This window comes from Phyllobates terribilis, unplaced genomic scaffold, assembly GCF_046119375.1.
Source record: "Phyllobates terribilis strain yellow unplaced genomic scaffold, ASM4611937v1 Scaffold_3__8_contigs__length_932513732, whole genome shotgun sequence".
Lineage (NCBI taxonomy): Eukaryota > Metazoa > Chordata > Amphibia > Anura > Dendrobatidae > Phyllobates > Phyllobates terribilis.
In genome coordinates this window covers 382,205,439-382,225,712 of record NW_027362763.1, presented here as the reverse complement: position 1 = coordinate 382,225,712, position 20,274 = coordinate 382,205,439, and the positions used below count along the sequence as shown (strand labels likewise).

The following is a 20,274-nucleotide window of genomic DNA, read 5'->3' as shown; positions in this document are numbered from 1 at the left end:
GGGGATAGATGGATGGATGGATAGATATATATATAGATAGATAAATTATAGATAGATATATAGATAGATAGGGGATAGATGGATGGATGGATAGATATATAGATAGGGGATAGATGGATGGATAGATATATAGATAGATAGGGGATAGATGGATGGATATATAGATAGGGTATAGATGGATGGATGGATGGATATATAGATAGATAGGGGATAGATGGATGGATATATGGATGGATGGCTATAGATAAATAGGGGATTGATGGATGGATGGCTATAGATAGATAGGGGATAGATGGATGGATGGATAGATATATAGATAGGGGATAGATGGATGGATGGATATATAGATAGATATTGGAGAGATGGATGGATATATGGATGGATGGCTATAGATAAATAGGGGATAGATGGATGGATGGCTATAGATAGATAGGGGATAGATGGATGGATAGATAGATATATAGATAGATAGGGGATAGATGGATGGATATATGGATGGATGGATGGCGCTCTAGCAGCTGATGTGAGTGGCTGCAGGCTCAGACACCATGATGTGGAGGCTCCTGGCTCCCAGGCTCTGCAGCACTGGTAGGCGGAGCGGACCGGAGGAGGAGGAGCTGGAAACTCGTCCCCTGCCCCCGGCAGCTGCTGATGCTGAGGTTACCAGTGAGCTGGGCACTCTGGGAGATAAAGTTTGATTTTGTGGCAGTCTCAGCTGATGCCCAGCGCAGAGCTCGGTGTGGCTCCCGGCACTGTGCGGTACCGCCGGGTGAGATGCGGTAGATGTAGCGGCTGCTGAGTCACAGATCGCAGCGGATCACGGACCTGTATGTGCTCGTCCACACCGCAGCCTCCACCATGATCGCCGCTGCCTTCCTGGTGCTTCTCAGACCGTACAGCATCCAGTGCGCCCTGCTGTTACTGCTGCTCATGCTGGGCACCATCGCCACCATCTCCTTCCTATGCTGCTGGCACCGCAAGCTCCAGAAGGGCAGGCACCCGATGAGGACGGTGTTCAGCTACCGGCCCCGGAGCAGAGGTAGGACATGTAAGGAGCATCTTCACTACTCTGTGTGGGCTGTGCTGTGCCCGGTGCCAGGGCCGTCCTGTGGGGAGGAGGAGGTGAGCACCCTGTACATGTGGCAGTCCTCAGATCCCAGTCCTCTGGCATCCAGGTTAGAGGATTTCCGACAGGACTGCGGCAGATTGTCTCCACCCATCCTATAGAAAGCTAGAGATGGGACAGGGCTCAGTAACAGCAGGGCCGCCCATGCCACCTGTGCCAGCACTGCCACTGTCTAGTGTATAGATCTAGAAGATAATCCCTATCCGGAGTGAAAGGATGACCCTGATTGTGTTTTCTCTCTGCAGATGCCCTCCTGAGATCCCATCACTTCCGCTCAGAGGTAACTGCACACTGTCATGTCCTGTGCCCACCATCCTGCCCTTGGAGTACCCATCTGTCCCATCACTTTGTGCCCTTTATTCCATCTCATTTCATATGCCACAAGTCACGGCACGTGCAACACTTACATTACTCTGTGGGGATAAAAGTTATGGAGAATGTCACAAGCAGCATCTAAGAAGAAGGCCTCCAGGAACCTAACAATTGCCGATCCTCCATAACAAGTTCCTAGAAAAAAGGAAAACATCTTTAGATTGCAGAGAGTTCTCACAGCATAACGTCCTGACTAGACGGCAGCGGGCAGTCAGTGGGGAATTCTGAAACCATACGAACATTGGGGGGTTTGCTCTAAGCATGGCATCTTTCTCAGAATTCTAATCATAGTGACCAATGTAGGAAAATAAATCAAAGTATGAAACAATAAGGTAAAACGGAGGCCCTGATTCCAGCGCTGTCACACTGCCATGAGCTGCTGCTGGTGGGCAGATTCCTGCCAGCTCTGGGCATTGTGAGCGAGCTGTCAATCAGCAGTGCAAGAGGCGTAGGGAGCTGCAACGCCTAGAAAACCAAGGACCCCACAGTGCACAGATCTGCAGTGATGTTACTTATTATACTTATATATCGCCATCATATTCCCCAGCGCTTTACAGACATCAGCACTGTCCCCATTGGGGCTCACAGTCTACATTCCCTATCAATATGTCTGTGGAGTGTGGGAGGAAACCCACGCAAACACAGGGAGAACATACAAACTCCTTGCGGATGTTGTCCTTGGTGGGATTTGAACCTAAGACCCCAGTGCTGCAAAGCACCAGTGCTAACCACTGAGCCACCGTGATGTTAAGAAAACCACTTTCTAATTGCTCAACTATATTTTTTTTCATGCCTGTGTTAAAAATAATAACATTTTAATATTTTACTAACCCTCCCCAGATCCAGCGGTGCATCCACATCGCTGTTCTGGTCTTTGTTGAAAGGCTGGGGATATCACAACTACTGAGAACATGACCGCTGCAGCCAATCACCAGGCTCAGATCTCTGTGCCATCTACATTGACAGAGTCACTGGGCCCAGTGATTAGCTGCAGTGGTTATGTGTGCTGTAATCGCCCATGCAGCCTGTCTACAAAGACCAGTGCGGCTGTAAAGATGCACTACTGGACCTGGCGAGGATAAGTAAAACCTGATTTCTTTTTCAAAATGGGCAACTTGTTAGGGTGAAACATAATCTAGCAATTATTGGGATAGTCTAAAAACTAACTTTTATTGAATTCAATATTAAAATAGGTCCAAAAATTAGATAAATGACATGAAACAAACGACTTGTAAAAAAAAAAAGAGTTGCAAATCTATTGGCACATTCAGATCCGGGTACAGACCACCTACAGATGTTGATACCAATAGCACCTATCAACACATGAGATCCAATAATATTCCACTTATCTCGTTTGTTTCATGTCATTTGTCTAATTTTTGGACCTATTTTAATATTGAATTCAATAAAAGTTAGTTTTTAAACTATCCCACTGATTGCTATATCACATTTTGTGGGCTACTCTTATTATCCTTTCCATTTAGATACCCAGCTATCTTTAATGAAGAACAATCTACCTGGAGAACCCCTTTAGGTTAAGTGCCCACGATGCAGAAATGCTGCATATTTTTTCCGCTTCTCCCTGGCAGGAGAAACGCATGCGGATTTTACATGCCTTTTTCCTGCCAGGTAGAAGCGTTTGTCAAGTGTTTTTTCATGCATTTCTGCATGCGGGTTTTCAAGCGCTTTTCCAAGCGATTTTAGCATCACTTGGAAAAGTGCTTGACAGCTTGTTCACACTATATAAATCCATGCAACCGGGATATATTTCATATAGTGTGACCAAGTAATAGTTAAAAAAAAGAATACGAATGGTAAAAAATAAAGATTATACTTACCTTCCGATGGCCCCCGGTGTATTCTCCGCTGCGTCCGGTGTGTTGTATGGGTCGCCGTGGTGTGAAGGACCTGTGGTGACGTCATTGAGTCATGTGACAGGTCACACGACCGCCGACGTCAGCGGTCGCGTGACCTGTCACATGACTAAATTACGTCACCGCAGGTCCTCACACCACCGCAAGCCGTACAAGAGACCGGACGCAGCGGAGAATACACCGGGGACCATCAGAAGGTAAGTATAATCTTTATTTTTTTATTTAAATTATTTTTTTTAACAGGTTCTGTGGTACCTGGGTCTGGATGAGAGTCTCCTCTCCTCCAGACCCCGGTACCATCCGCACATAGAAACGCATATTATCCGTGTGTGCACATGTAGTGATGCGGATATTATGCGATTCAATGCGATTACGCTGCGTGTCCGCAAAATTAATGGACATGCTGAGTATTTTTCTGCAATGATAATCCGCAGCAGAAATTTCTGCAGCATGTGCACAGCACATGCGGATTATCATTGGGGACCATGGGGCACGTATTACCAAGCGGTTTTTAAGCATTTTCGCTGCTGAAATTCCGCGGCAAAAACGCTTGAAAAACGCATAGTGGGCACGCAGCCTTAATATTTTTTTTTCAATTCCTCACCATTTTCAGGACGTTTATTTTCTGTCAGAGAATAAAATGTAAAATGTTTCAATTAAAGGCTACACTTACAATGTATCTAAAGTAGAACATTTTGTGTACTGCACACACCACAATAATATAATATGTATGGTAGCATTAACATATTTCACTCAGTTTTATAATTGACACTTCTTTGTGGACTATTTGACGCCATTAGTATCTATTGAAGGAGTGATCCGGCACAACGTCATGGCGTCATTATAAATGGAAAACACTACTCAAATGTGAACATAGCCGAATACAAAAAAATGGCCAAACAAGGAGACACAACAAAAGAGATCCCTGCTCATGAATGCTTAATGGGAATCTGTCAGCAGGTTTTTGCTATGTAATCTGAGAGCACCATGATGTAGGGGAAGAGGCCCTGATTCCAGTGATGTGTCAAATAATAAGCTGTGTTTTACTGTTTCTATAAAAGCAGTGTTTTATCAGCAGGAGATTATCACTATGGGACAATCTGTGCCTCCTAGTCCAACCATGTCCCCACCCCTGATTAACCGCTTTTAGACAATATGCAGTGTACACAAAAACTGCTAATTAGTGGTGTGTGCAGGGTTATACAGAGCTCAGCATTTCAAGCTCTACTAGAAATACAGCAGAGAAAACTGATTGCATCACAACTGCTGCACTCAGTAAACTAAGTGATACATCACTGGAATCAGGCTCTCTGCCTCTACATCATTCTGTTTCAGGTTACATAGCAAAAACCTGCTGACAGATTCCCCTTAAAATGCACAAATCTCTTATCTAACCTACCTGACTGTAGTTTGATGGCTCTTATTTGTAGAGGGAACCTGTCAGGACGACATTATTACTTAAACTAGTGGTATGGCTACCTAGGTCCTTGTACAACAATAAAAAGGATAGCTGTTTTGTAGTAATCCGATGTGCCTGCACACAAACGTCAAAGTCATATGCAAATCAGCCTGGAAGTGCATTGGGGGTTGTGCCAATAAACCCAGAGTGCATCAACAAGGCCCCTAATGCACTTCCAGGCTGATTTGCATATGGCGTTGAAGCTTGATTTCTCAGTGTTGGCATATTCGATTGCTACAAGACAGGTGTCATTTCTACTGTTGTACTAGGACTTATACAGCCATACCGCTAGTTTCAGTTGTAAAATAGTCCTGACAGGTTCCCTTTAAAATGTGTCAAACAATGTTTCCCATCACTGACAGTAAAGAAAACATATAGCCATTTAAGTTTTATATTCAATAATGAAGCTTTATTTCAGTAATACTCATTTATAAGTTCAGATTTAAAAAAATAAAAAGCAAAGGTTTATAACCAGAGATGCAAATTCCCGTAGACCTAGCGACCAATTCTTTATGGCATTTGGGCCTTTTTTTGTCAATTACTTTGCGTTTTCAGCCTGTTTTTGATATATATGCCAAATTCTTCTATTAGTTTGCTCATTTTCTGAGGTCTGGGGCTTCCAGACGTTTTTGGTCGATTCATCATTTGTGACCAAAAAACCCCCGCAAAATTTTAGCATAGCTGTACTCCAGCCTCTCTGGGATGATTCCAGCCGGGACATTTTATTGGAACATGCTACTGTTTGCTCTAAAACGGGGCAACATAAAGGTAGAAGACAAACGTAAAAAGTATTTTTTATTTTGCGCTAAAGTCACGAACAATATGTGCCATTTTTAAGAATTTGACGCAAAAAACGTCAACGAATATCACAGGACAAAAAAAAAAAAGTAAAAAACACGCAAATGATGCATCAGCCCTGCTAAAACTGATGGGAGATTGAGTAGATTGGATACAATTGCACTAATCCTCTGTGAGATTAAAGGGGTTGTCCATTTTCAGGAAATGTAATGATTTAAAATATTCATTGCTTACCTATTTAATCCCTGCCGCACTTGTGCCGTGTGCTCGCTGCGCCTCCCAGACTATGTCTACAGGGGTGACATCCATCTACAACACGTGAGTCCACCTACAGTCACTGACCTCAGCAGTCTGGTGATTTATACCATGGTACAACCACTAAGGCCAGTGATTGGCTGCAGCGTTTATGTGCTGTAACGGGATGTCAGGGGTTCAGCAGGTAACTAATGCTGAATTTGTTATTGTAAAGCTACACCTTAAAATTAGGCAAATGTTACAACTACTTTAACCCTGTGCTTATAACTTGTAGCAAAGAAGAATAAGAGATTTTTGTTGCTCTATTTAGATCCCTGAAAAAAAAAGATATCAGGAACAGATGCCTTCTGACAGGTGTGAACATACGCAAATCAGAGCAGGAACAATGAGCATAACAGATATAGGAGCTGTGTACAGTATAATTAGTGCAGAAGCTGTGTACAGTATCATCAGTATATCTGTAGTATAATGATAACAGGAAGAGTGTACGGTATAATGGGTACAGGAGACATGTACGGTATAATGGGTACAGGAGACATGTACGGTATAATGGGTACAGGAGACGTACGGTATAATGGGTACAAGAGACATGTATGGTATAATGGGTACAGGAGACATGTACGGTATAATGGGTACAGGAGACATGTACAGTATAATGGGTACAGGAGACATGTATGGTATAATGGGTACAGGAGACATGTACGGTATAATGGGTACAGGAGACATGTACGGTATAATGGGTACAGGAGTCATGTATGGTATAATGGGTACAGGACACATGTATGGTATAATGGGTACAGGAGACATGTACGGTATAATGGGTACAGGAGACATGTACGGTATAATGGGTACAGGAGTCATGTATGGTATAATGGGTACAGGAGACATGTACGGTATAATGGGTACAGGAGTCATGTATGGTATAATGGGTACAGGACACATGTATGGTATAATGGGTACAGGAGACATGTATGGTATAATGGGTACAGGAGACATGTATGGTATAATGGGTACAGGAGACATGTACGGTATAATGGGTACAGGAGACATGTATGGTATAATGGGTACAGGAGACATGTACGGTATAATGGGTACAGGAGACATGTACAGTATAATGGGTACAGGAGACATGTATGGTATAATGGGTACAGGAGACATGTACGGTATAATGGGTACAGGAGTCATGTATGGTATAATGGGTACAGGACACATGTATGGTATAATGGGTACAGGAGACATGTACGGTATAATGGGTACAGGAGACATGTACGGTATAATGGGTACAGGAGACATGTATGGTATAATGGGTACAGGAGACATGTACGGTATAATGGGTACAGGAGACATGTGTGGTATAATGGGTACAGGAGACATGTACGGTATAATGGGTACAGGAGACATGCATGGTATAATGGGTACAGGAGACGTGTATGGTATAATGGGTACAGGAGACATGTACAGTATAATGGGTACAGGAGACATGCATGGTATAATGGGTACAGGAGACGTGTATGGTATAATGGGTACAGGAGACATGTACGGTATAATGGGTACAGGAGACATGCATGGTATAATGGGTACAGGAGACGTGTATGGTATAATGGGTACAGGAGACATGTACGGTATAATGGGTACAGGAGACATGCATGGTATAATGGGTACAGGAGACATGTATGGTATAATGGGTACAGGAGACATGTACGGTATAATGGGTACAGGAGACATGTATGGTATAATGGGTACAGGAGAAATATACAGTATAATGGGTACAGGAGACATGCATGGTATAATGGGTACAGGAGTCATGTATGGTATAATGGGTACAGGAGACATGTACGGTATAATGGGTACAGGAGAAATATACAGTATAATGGGTACAGGAGACATGTATGGTATAATGGGTCCAGGAGACATGTATGGTATAATGGGTCCAGGAGACATGTATGATATAATGGGTACAGGAGACATGTACGGTATAATGGGTACAGGACACATGTATGGTATAATGGGTACAGGAGACATGTACGGTATAATGGGTACAGGAGACATGTATGGTATAATGGGTACAGGAGACATGTACGGTATAATGGGTACAGGAGACATGTACGGTATAATGGGTACAGGAGACATGTACGGTATAATGGGTACAGGAGACATGTATGGTATAATGGGTACAGGAGACATGTACGGTATAATGGGTACAGGAGTCATGTATGGTATAATGGGTACAGGACACATGTATGGTATAATGGGTACAGGAGACATGTACGGTATAATGGGTACAGGAGACATGTACGGTATAATGGGTACAGGAGACATGTACGGTATAATGGGTACAGGAGACATGTACGGTATAATGGGTACAGGAGACATGCATGGTATAATGGGTACAGGAGACATGCATGGTATAATGGGTACAGGAGACATGCATGGTATAATGGGTACAGGAGACATGTACGGTATAATGGGTACAGGAGACATGTATGGTATAATGGGTACAGGAGACATGTACGGTATAATGGGTACAGGAGACATGTATGGTATAATGGGTACAGGAGAAATATACAGTATAATGGGTACAGGAGACATGCATGGTATAATGGGTACAGGAGTCATGTATGGTATAATGGGTACAGGAGACATGTACGGTATAATGGGTACAGGAGAAATATACAGTATAATGGGTACAGGAGACATGTATGGTATAATGGGTACAGGAGACATGTACGGTATAATGGGTACAGGAGACATGTACGGTATAATGGGTACAGGAGACATGTACAGTATAATGGGTACAGGAGACATGTACGGTATAATGGGTACAGGAGTCATGTATGGTATAATGGGTACAGGAGACATGTACGGTATAATGGGTACAGGAGTCATGTATGGTATAATGGGTACAGGAGACATGTACGGTATAATGGGTACAGGAGACATGTACGGTATAATGGGTACAGGAGACATGTATGGTATAATGGGTACAGGAGACATGTACGGTATAATGGGTACAGGAGACATGTACGGTATAATGGGTACAGGAGACATGCATGGTATAATGGGTACAGGAGACATGCATGGTATAATGGGTACAGGAGACATGTATGGTATAATGGGTACAGGAGACATGTACGGTATAATGGGTACAGGAGACATGTATGGTATAATGGGTACAGGAGAAATATACAGTATAATGGGTACAGGAGACATGCATGGTATAATGGGTACAGGAGTCATGTATGGTATAATGGGTACAGGAGACATGTACGGTATAATGGGTACAGGAGAAATATACAGTATAATGGGTACAGGAGACATGTATGGTATAATGGGTACAGGAGTCATGTACAGTATAATGGGTACAGGAGACATGTTTGGTATAATGGGTCCAGGAGACATGTATGGTATAATGGGTCCAGGAGACATGTATGATATAATGGGTACAGGAGACATGTACGGTATAATGGGTACAGGAGTCATGTATGGTATAATGGGTACAGGAGACATGTACGGTATAATGGGTACAGGAGACATGTATGGTATAATGGGTACAGGACACATGTATGGTATAATGGGTACAGGAGTCATGTATGATATAATGGGTACAGGAGACATGTACGGTATAATGGGTACAGGAGACATGTACGGTATAATGGGTACAGGAGTCATGTATGATATAATGGGTACAGGAGACATGTACGGTATAATGGGTACAGGAGACATGTACGGTATAATGGGTACAGGACACATGTATGGTATAATGGGTACAGGAGTCATGTATGATATAATGGGTACAGGAGACATGTACGGTATAATGGGTACAGGAGACATGTACGGTATAATGGGTACAGGAGTCATGTATGGTATAATGGGTACAGGAGACATGTACGGTATAATGGGTACAGGAGACATGTATGGTATAATGGGTACAGGACACATGTATGGTATAATGGGTACAGGAGACATGTACGGTATAATGGGTACAGGAGACATGTATGGTATAATGGGTACAGGAGACATGTACGGTATAATGGGTACAGGAGACATGTACGGTATAATGGGTACAGGAGACATGTACGGTATAATGGGTACAGGAGACATGTACGGTATAATGGGTACAGGAGACATGTATGGTATAATGGGTACAGGAGACATGTACGGTATAATGGGTACAGGAGTCATGTATGGTATAATGGGTACAGGACACATGTATGGTATAATGGGTACAGGAGACATGTACGGTATAATGGGTACAGGAGACATGTACGGTATAATGGGTACAGGAGACATGTATGGTATAATGGGTACAGGAGACATGTACGGTATAATGGGTACAGGAGACATGTACGGTATAATGGGTACAGGAGACATGTATGGTATAATGGGTACAGGAGACATGTATGGCATAATGGGTACAGGAGTCATGTACGTTATAATGGGTACAGGAGACATGTACAGCATAATGGGTACAGGAGACATGTACGGTATAATGGGTACAGGAGACATGTATGGTATAATGGGTACAGGAGACATGTACGGTATAATGGGTACAGGAGACATGTACGGTATAATGGGTACAGGAGACATGCATGGTATAATGGGTACAGGAGACATGTATGCTATAATGGGTACAAGAGACATGCATGGTATAATGGGTACAGGAGACATGTACGGTATAATGGGTACAGGAGACATGTGTGGTATAATGGGTACAGGAGACATGTATGGTATAATGGGTACAGGAGACATATGTGGTATAATGGGTACAGGAGACATGTATGGTATAATGGGTACAGGAGACATGTATGGTATAATGGGTACAGGAGTCATGTATGCTATAATGGGTACAAGAGACATGCATGGTATAATGGGTACAGGAGACGTACGGTATAATGGGTACAAGAGACATGTACGGTATAATGGGTACAGGAGACATGTATGGTATAATGGGTACAAGAGACATGTATGGTATAATGGGTACAAGAGACATGTACGGTATAATGGGTACAGGAGACATGTATGGTATAATGGGTACAGGAGTCATGTATGCTATAATGGGTACAAGAGACATGTATGGTATAATGGGTACAGGAGACATGTATGGTATAATGGGTACAGGAGACATGTACGGTATAATGGGTACAGGAGACATGTATGGTATAATGGGTTCAGGAGACATGTATGGTATAATGGGCACAGGAGACATGTGTGGTACAATGGGTACAGGAGTCATGTACGGTATAATGGGTACAAGAGACATGTATGGTATAATGGGTTCAGGAGACATGTATGGTATAATGGGTACAGGAGACATGTGTGGTACAATGGGTACAGGAGTCATGTACGGTATAATGGGTACAGGAGACATGTATGGTATAATGGGTACAAGAGTCATGTACGGTATAATGGGTACAGGAGTCATGTATGCTATAATGGGTACATGAGACATGTACGGTATAATGGGTACAGGAGACATGTACAGTATAATGGGTACAGGAGTCATGTATGGTATAATAGGTCCAGGAGTCATGTATGGTATAATGGGTCCAGGAGTCATGTATGGTATAATGGGTCCACGAGACATGTATGGTATAATGGGTACAGAAGACATGTATGGTATAATGGGTACAGGAGTCATGTATGGTATAATGGGTACAGGAGACATGTATGGTATAACGGGTACAGGAGACATGTACGGTATAACGGGTACAGGAGACATGTACGGTATAATGGGTACAGGAGACATGTATGGTATAATGGGTACAGGAGTCATGTACAGTATAATGGGTACAGGAGACATGTTTGGTATAATGGGTCCAGGAGACATGTATGGTATAATGGGTCCAGGAGACATGTATGATATAATGGGTACAGGAGACATGTACGGTATAATGGGTACAGGAGTCATGTATGGTATAATGGGTACAGGAGACATGTACGGTATAATGGGTACAGGAGACATGTATGGTATAATGGGTACAGGACACATGTATGGTATAATGGGTACAGGAGTCATGTATGATATAATGGGTACAGGAGACATGTACGGTATAATGGGTACAGGAGACATGTACGGTATAATGGGTACAGGAGTCATGTATGATATAATGGGTACAGGAGACATGTACGGTATAATGGGTACAGGAGACATGTACGGTATAATGGGTACAGGACACATGTATGGTATAATGGGTACAGGAGTCATGTATGATATAATGGGTACAGGAGACATGTACGGTATAATGGGTACAGGAGACATGTACGGTATAATGGGTACAGGAGTCATGTATGGTATAATGGGTACAGGAGACATGTACGGTATAATGGGTACAGGAGACATGTATGGTATAATGGGTACAGGACACATGTATGGTATAATGGGTACAGGAGACATGTACGGTATAATGGGTACAGGAGACATGTATGGTATAATGGGTACAGGAGACATGTACGGTATAATGGGTACAGGAGACATGTACGGTATAATGGGTACAGGAGACATGTACGGTATAATGGGTACAGGAGACATGTACGGTATAATGGGTACAGGAGACATGTATGGTATAATGGGTACAGGAGACATGTACGGTATAATGGGTACAGGAGTCATGTATGGTATAATGGGTACAGGACACATGTATGGTATAATGGGTACAGGAGACATGTACGGTATAATGGGTACAGGAGACATGTACGGTATAATGGGTACAGGAGACATGTATGGTATAATGGGTACAGGAGACATGTACGGTATAATGGGTACAGGAGACATGTACGGTATAATGGGTACAGGAGACATGTATGGTATAATGGGTACAGGAGACATGTATGGCATAATGGGTACAGGAGTCATGTACGTTATAATGGGTACAGGAGACATGTACAGCATAATGGGTACAGGAGACATGTACGGTATAATGGGTACAGGAGACATGTATGGTATAATGGGTACAGGAGACATGTACGGTATAATGGGTACAGGAGACATGTACGGTATAATGGGTACAGGAGACATGCATGGTATAATGGGTACAGGAGACATGTATGCTATAATGGGTACAAGAGACATGCATGGTATAATGGGTACAGGAGACGTACGGTATAATGGGTACAGGAGACATGTACGGTATAATGGGTACAGGAGACATGTGTGGTATAATGGGTACAGGAGACATGTATGGTATAATGGGTACAGGAGACATATGTGGTATAATGGGTACAGGAGACATGTATGGTATAATGGGTACAGGAGACATGTATGGTATAATGGGTACAGGAGTCATGTATGCTATAATGGGTACAAGAGACATGCATGGTATAATGGGTACAGGAGACGTACGGTATAATGGGTACAAGAGACATGTACGGTATAATGGGTACAGGAGACATGTATGGTATAATGGGTACAAGAGACATGTATGGTATAATGGGTACAGGAGACATGTACGGTATAATGGGTACAGGAGTCATGTATGGTATAATGGGTACAGGACACATGTATGGTATAATGGGTACAGGAGACATGTACGGTATAATGGGTACAGGAGACATGTACGGTATAATGGGTACAGGAGACATGTATGGTATAATGGGTACAGGAGACATGTACGGTATAATGGGTACAGGAGACATGTACGGTATAATGGGTACAGGAGACATGTATGGTATAATGGGTACAGGAGACATGTATGGCATAATGGGTACAGGAGTCATGTACGTTATAATGGGTACAGGAGACATGTACAGCATAATGGGTACAGGAGACATGTACGGTATAATGGGTACAGGAGACATGTATGGTATAATGGGTACAGGAGACATGTACGGTATAATGGGTACAGGAGACATGTACGGTATAATGGGTACAGGAGACATGCATGGTATAATGGGTACAGGAGACATGTATGCTATAATGGGTACAAGAGACATGCATGGTATAATGGGTACAGGAGACGTACGGTATAATGGGTACAGGAGACATGTACGGTATAATGGGTACAGGAGACATGTGTGGTATAATGGGTACAGGAGACATGTATGGTATAATGGGTACAGGAGACATATGTGGTATAATGGGTACAGGAGACATGTATGGTATAATGGGTACAGGAGACATGTATGGTATAATGGGTACAGGAGTCATGTATGCTATAATGGGTACAAGAGACATGCATGGTATAATGGGTACAGGAGACGTACGGTATAATGGGTACAAGAGACATGTACGGTATAATGGGTACAGGAGACATGTATGGTATAATGGGTACAAGAGACATGTATGGTATAATGGGTACAAGAGACATGTACGGTATAATGGGTACAGGAGACATGTATGGTATAATGGGTACAGGAGTCATGTATGCTATAATGGGTACAAGAGACATGTATGGTATAATGGGTACAGGAGACATGTATGGTATAATGGGTACAGGAGACATGTACGGTATAATGGGTACAGGAGACATGTATGGTATAATGGGTTCAGGAGACATGTATGGTATAATGGGCACAGGAGACATGTGTGGTACAATGGGTACAGGAGTCATGTACGGTATAATGGGTACAAGAGACATGTATGGTATAATGGGTTCAGGAGACATGTATGGTATAATGGGTACAGGAGACATGTGTGGTACAATGGGTACAGGAGTCATGTACGGTATAATGGGTACAGGAGACATGTATGGTATAATGGGTACAAGAGTCATGTACGGTATAATGGGTACAGGAGTCATGTATGCTATAATGGGTACATGAGACATGTACGGTATAATGGGTACAGGAGACATGTACAGTATAATGGGTACAGGAGTCATGTATGGTATAATGGGTCCAGGAGTCATGTATGGTATAATGGGTCCAGGAGTCATGTATGGTATAATGGGTCCACGAGACATGTATGGTATAATGGGTACAGAAGACATGTATGATATAATGGGTACAGGAGTCATGTATGGTATAATGGGTACAGGAGACATGTATGGTATAACGGGTACAGGAGACATGTACGGTATAACGGGTACAGGAGACATGTACGGTATAATGGGTACAGGAGACTTGTACGGTATAATGGGTACAGGAGACATGTATGGTATAATGGGTACAGGAGACATGTACGGTATAATGGGTACAGGAGACATGTACGGTATAATGGGTACAGGAGACATGTACGGTATAATGGGTCCAGGAGACATGTGTGGTATAATGGGTACAGGAGTCATGTGTGGTATAATGGGTACAGGAGACATGTACGGTATAATGGGTACAGGAGACATGTACGGTATAATGGGTACAAGAGACGTGTACAGTATAATGGATACAGGAAACATGTATGGTATAATGGATGCATGAGACGTGTTCAATATAATGTGTACAAGAGACATGTATGTATGGTATAATGGGTACAGGAGACATGTATGGTATAATGGGTACAGGAGACACGTACGGTATAATGGGAACAGGAGACATGTGCGGTATAATGGGATCAGGAGACGTGTGGTATAATGGGTACAGGAGACATGTATGGTTTAATGGGTACAGGAGACGTGTATAGTATAATGGGTATAGGAGACATGTATGGTATAATCAAGGACTGAGACATGTATGGTATAATGGGTACAGGAGACATGTACGGTATAATGGGTACAGGAGACATGTACGGTATAACGGGTACAGGAGACATGTATGGTATAATGGGTACAGGAGACATGTACGGTATAATGGGTACAGGAGTCATGTATGGTATAATGGGTACAGGAGACATGTATGGTATAATGGGTACAGGAGACATGTACGGTATAACGGGTACAGGAGACATCTATGGTATAATGGGTACAGGAGACATGTACGGTATAATGGGTACAGGAGACATCTACGGTATAACGGGTACAGGAGACATGTATGGTATAACGGGTACAGGAGACATGTACGGTATAATGGGTACAGGAGACATGTACGGTATAACGGGTACAGGAGACATGTATGGTATAATGGGTACAGGAGACATGTACGGTATAATGGGTACAGGAGACATGTACGGTATAATGGGTACAGGAGACATGTACGGTATAACGGGTACAGGAGACATGTATGGTATAACGGGTACAGGAGACATGTACGGTATAATGGGTACAGGAGACATGTACGGTATAATGGGTACAGGAGACATGTATGGTATAATGGGTACAGGAGACATGTATGGTATAATGGGTCCAGGAGACATGTACGGTATAACGGGTACAGGAGACATGTACGGTATAATGGGTACAGGAGACATGTACGGTATAATGGGTACAGGAGACATGTACGGTATAATGGGTACAGGAGTCATGTACGGTATAATGGGTCCAGGAGACATGTACGGTATAACGGGTACAGGAGACATGTATGGTATAACGGGTACAGGAGACATGTACGGTATAATGGGTACAGGAGACATGTACGGTATAATGGGTACAGGAGACATGTACGGTATAACGGGTACAGGAGACATGTACGGTATAATCAAGGACTGAGACATGTACGGTATAATGGGTACAGGAGACATGTACAGTATAATGGGTACAGGAGTCATGTATGGTATAATGGGTACAGGAGACATGTACAGTATAATGGGTACAGGAGACATGCATGGTATAATGGGTACAGGAGACATGTATGGTATAATGGGTACAGGAGACATGTACGGTATAATGGGTACAGGAGACATGTACGGTATAATGGGTACAGGAGAAATATACAGTATAATGGGTACAGGAGACATGCATGGTATAATGGGTACAGGAGACATGTACGGTATAATGGGTACAGGAGACATGTACGGTATAACGGGTACAGGAGACATGTATGGTATGGGTACAGGAGACATGTACGGTATAATGGGTACAGGAGACATGTACGGTATAACGGGTACAGGAGACATGTACGGTATAACGGGTACAGGAGACATGTATGGTATAATAGGTACAGGAGACATGTACGGTATAATGGGTACAGGAGTCATGTATGGTATAATGGGTACAGGAGACATGTATGGTATAATGGGTACAGGAGACATGTACGGTATAACGGGTACAGGAGACATGTACGGTATAATGGGTACAGGAGACATGTACGGTATAATGGGTACAGGAGACATGTATGGTATAATGGGTACAGGAGACATGTACGGTATAATGGGTACAGGAGACATGTATGGTATAATGGGTACAGGAGACATGTACGGTATAATGGGTACAGGAGACATGTATGGTATAATGGGTACAGGAGACATGTACGGTATAATGGGTACAGGAGACATGTACGGTATAACGGGTACAGGAGACATGTATGGTATAATGGGTACAGGAGACATGTACGGTATAATGGGTACAGGAGACATGTACGGTATAACGGGTACAGGAGACATGTATGGTATAATGGGTACAGGAGACATGTACGGTATAATGGGTACAGGAGACATGTATGGTATAATGGGTACAGGAGACATGTACGGTATAATGGGTACAGGAGACATGTATGGTATAATAGGTACAGGAGACATGTATGGTATAATGGGTACAGGAGACATGTACGGTATAATGGGTACAGGAGACATGTATGGTATAATGGGTACAGGAGACATGTACGGTATAACGGGTACAGGAGACATGTGTGGTATAATGGGTACAGGAGTCATGTACGGTATAACGGGTACAAGAGACATGTATGGTATAACGGGTACAGGAGACATGTACGGTATAATGGGTACAGGAGACATGTATGGTATAATGGGTACAGGAGACATGTACGGTATAACGGGTACAGGAGACATGTGTGGTATAATGGGTACAGGAGTCATGTACGGTATAACGGGTACAAGAGACATGTATGGTATAACGGGTACAGGAGACATGTACGGTATAATGGGTACAGGAGTCATGTACGGTATAACGGGTACAGGAGACATGTATGGTATAATGGGTACAGGAGACATGTACGGTATAACGGGTACAGGCGACATGTATGGTATAATGGGTACAGGAGACATGTACGGTATAACGGGTACAGGAGACATGTACGGTATAATGGGTACAGGAGACATGTACGGTATAACGGGTACAGGAGACATGTATGGTATAATGGGTACAGGAGACACGTACGGTATAATGGGTACAGGAGACGTGTACGGTATAACGGGTACAGGAGACATGTATGGTATAACGGGTACAGGAGACATGTATGGTATAATGGGTACAGGAGACATGTATGGTATAATGGGTACAGGAGACATGTACGGTATAACGGGTACAGGAGACATGTACGGTATAATGGGTACAGGAGACATGCATGGTATAATGGGTACAGGAGACGTGTATGGTATAATGGGTACAGGAGACATGTACAGTATAATGGGTACAGGAGACATGCATGGTATAATGGGTACAGGAGACGTGTATGGTATAATGGGTACAGGAGACATGTACGGTATAATGGGTACAGGAGACATGCATGGTATAATGGGTACAGGAGACATGTATGGTATAATGGGTACAGGAGACATGTACGGTATAATGGGTACAGGAGACATGTATGGTATAATGGGTACAGGAGAAATATACAGTATAATGGGTACAGGAGACATGCATGGTATAATGGGTACAGGAGTCATGTATGGTATAATGGGTACAGGAGACATGTACGGTATAATGGGTACAGGAGAAATATACAGTATAATGGGTACAGGAGACATGTATGGTATAATGGGTCCAGGAGACATGTATGGTATAATGGGTCCAGGAGACATGTATGATATAATGGGTACAGGAGACATGTACGGTATAATGGGTACAGGACACATGTATGGTATAATGGGTACAGGAGACATGTACGGTATAATGGGTACAGGAGACATGTATGGTATAATGGGTACAGGAGACATGTACGGTATAATGGGTACAGGAGACATGTACGGTATAATGGGTACAGGAGACATGTACGGTATAATGGGTACAGGAGACATGTACGGTATAATGGGTACAGGAGACATGTATGGTATAATGGGTACAGGAGACATGTACGGTATAATGGGTACAGGAGTCATGTATGGTATAATGGGTACAGGACACATGTATGGTATAATGGGTACAGGAGACATGTACGGTATAATGGGTACAGGAGACATGTACGGTATAATGGGTACAGGAGACATGTACGGTATAATGGGTACAGGAGACATGTACGGTATAATGGGTACAGGAGACATGCATGGTATAATGGGTACAGGAGACATGCATGGTATAATGGGTACAGGAGACATGCATGGTATAATGGGTACAGGAGACATGTACGGTATAATGGGTACAGGAGACATGTATGGTATAATGGGTACAGGAGACATGTACGGTATAATGGGTACAGGAGACATGTATGGTATAATGGGTACAGGAGAAATATACAGTATAATGGGTACAGGAGACATGCATGGTATAATGGGTACAGGAGTCATGTATGGTATAATGGGTACAGGAGACATGTACGGTATAATGGGTACAGGAGAAATATACAGTATAATGGGTACAGGAGACATGTATGGTATAATGGGTACAGGAGACATGTACGGTATAATGGGTACAGGAGACATGTACGGTATAATGGGTACAGGAGACATGTACAGTATAATGGGTACAGGAGACATGTACGGTATAATGGGTACAGGAGTCATGTATGGTATAATGGGTACAGGAGACATGTACGGTATAATGGGTACAGGAGTCATGTATGGTATAATGGGTACAGGAGACATGTACGGTATAATGGGTACAGGAGACATGTACGGTATAATGGGTACAGGAGACATGTATGGTATAATGGGTACAGGAGACATGTACGGTATAATGGGTACAGGAGACATGTACGGTATAATGGGTACAGGAGACATGCATGGTATAATGGGTACAGGAGACATGCATGGTATAATGGGTACAGGAGACATGTATGGTATAATGGGTACAGGAGACATGTACGGTATAATGGGTACAGGAGACATGTATGGTATAATGGGTACAGGAGAAATATACAGTATAATGGGTACAGGAGACATGCATGGTATAATGGGTACAGGAGTCATGTATGGTATAATGGGTACAGGAGACATGTACGGTATAATGGGTACAGGAGAAATATACAGTATAATGGGTACAGGAGACATGTATGGTATAATGGGTACAGGAGTCATGTACAGTATAATGGGTACAGGAGACATGTTTGGTATAATGGGTCCAGGAGACATGTATGGTATAATGGGTCCAGGAGACATGTACGGTATAATGGGTACAGGAGACATGTATGGTATAATGGGTACAGGACACATGTATGGTATAATGGGTACAGGAGTCATGTATGATATAATG

General features: G+C 42.9%; 1 protein-coding gene across 23 annotated transcripts in view; it reads left to right on the top strand.

Moving 5' to 3' along the window:
* Positions 1-644: 644 nt before the first annotated feature.
* Positions 645-20,274, top strand: part of DST (dystonin) — a 744,334-nt gene continuing 724,704 nt past the window's right edge. For 14 of the 23 annotated variants that reach the window (XM_073675437.1, XM_073675456.1, XM_073675459.1 and 11 more), the window contains exons 1-2: positions 645-1,048; positions 1,372-1,406. In XM_073675437.1, the coding sequence (XP_073531538.1) occupies positions 859-1,048; positions 1,372-1,406 (225 nt within the window). In that variant the 5' untranslated portion in view covers positions 645-858. The remainder of the gene's footprint in view (positions 1,049-1,371; positions 1,407-20,274) is intronic. The other 9 variants (XM_073675444.1, XM_073675441.1, XM_073675455.1 and 6 more) reach the window with 4 other exon arrangements.